This window comes from Meleagris gallopavo, unplaced genomic scaffold, assembly GCF_000146605.3.
Source record: "Meleagris gallopavo isolate NT-WF06-2002-E0010 breed Aviagen turkey brand Nicholas breeding stock unplaced genomic scaffold, Turkey_5.1 ChrUn_random_deg7180001687711, whole genome shotgun sequence".
In the NCBI taxonomy this organism is placed as follows: Eukaryota; Metazoa; Chordata; class Aves; order Galliformes; family Phasianidae; genus Meleagris; species Meleagris gallopavo.
This window is the reverse complement of record NW_011316847.1, coordinates 1-739: the sequence shown is the minus strand read 5'-3', so window position 1 is coordinate 739 and position 739 is coordinate 1. Positions and strand designations below refer to the sequence as shown.

General features: G+C 59.8%; 1 protein-coding gene across 1 annotated transcript; it reads right to left on the bottom strand.

Annotated features, from left to right (window-relative positions):
- Positions 1-55: 55 nt before the first annotated feature.
- LOC104917385 (G2/M phase-specific E3 ubiquitin-protein ligase-like) lies at positions 56-733 on the bottom strand. Its single transcript, XM_019611980.1, has 3 exons — positions 616-733; positions 418-524; positions 56-192 (listed from the first exon to the last, which is right to left on the bottom strand). The coding sequence occupies exons 1-3, from the start codon at positions 664-666 to the stop codon at positions 75-77; spliced, it is 276 nt and encodes a 91-aa protein (XP_019467525.1). The 5' UTR covers positions 667-733; the 3' UTR covers positions 56-74.
- Positions 734-739: the final 6 nt, after the last annotated feature.

Below are 739 nucleotides of genomic sequence, written 5' to 3'. Positions count from 1 at the left end.
CAGCTCTTGAGCTCAGTCCTTGCTCCCCCAGCCTGTGGGGAGGCTGAGATCCCACGCAGGGCTGCTGAGGTAACTCACCCCTCTTCCTCTGCTTGCTCCCTGCCTTCTGTGTGAATACACTCGCTGACATCACAGCGCTGGTGTGTCTTGTGCAGAGTGTCATAGCTCTCCTTGTCCTCCCATGTTGGTCTTCTGCCAGAGAAAGGAGAGAAAGCGATGAGTCCTCAGTATCCCAGGCACAGGGCTGATCTGGGGCATCCCTGCTCTTGCAGCGCAAGCCCATTCCCAGCTTCTCCATGAAGCTGCGGCCAACGCTGATGGGACAGCAAAGGGTCAGCTGGGCCTGCTGGGGGCAATCCCCGGGCAGGCACAGCACTTGCGCCTCACTATCTGGAGAGCTGGGCAGAAGGCACCAACCTGGCTGGGATTTGGATCCCGAGAAGGTGCATTTCTTTCCGGAATTGCATCCTGTCTCCGCAGACGGGACATCGGAAGCGCAGAATGCCAGCGTTCATGGCCTGTCCCTGCAGCGGTAACACGAGCAGCCAGAGTGTGAGCGGGGCCTGGTGCAGCTGAGCACCTGCTGTGACTGCAGAGCAAGGGGAGGGCTCCTACCTGGATGCAGCTCCGGTGAAACCAGGCCTGTGTGCACACTGGGCACACCATGGTGTGGTAGGACTTTTTGTCCCCCACGGGCTCCAGGCAGATGGTGCAGTTTGTGTCTTGCTCTGGAGCTGCC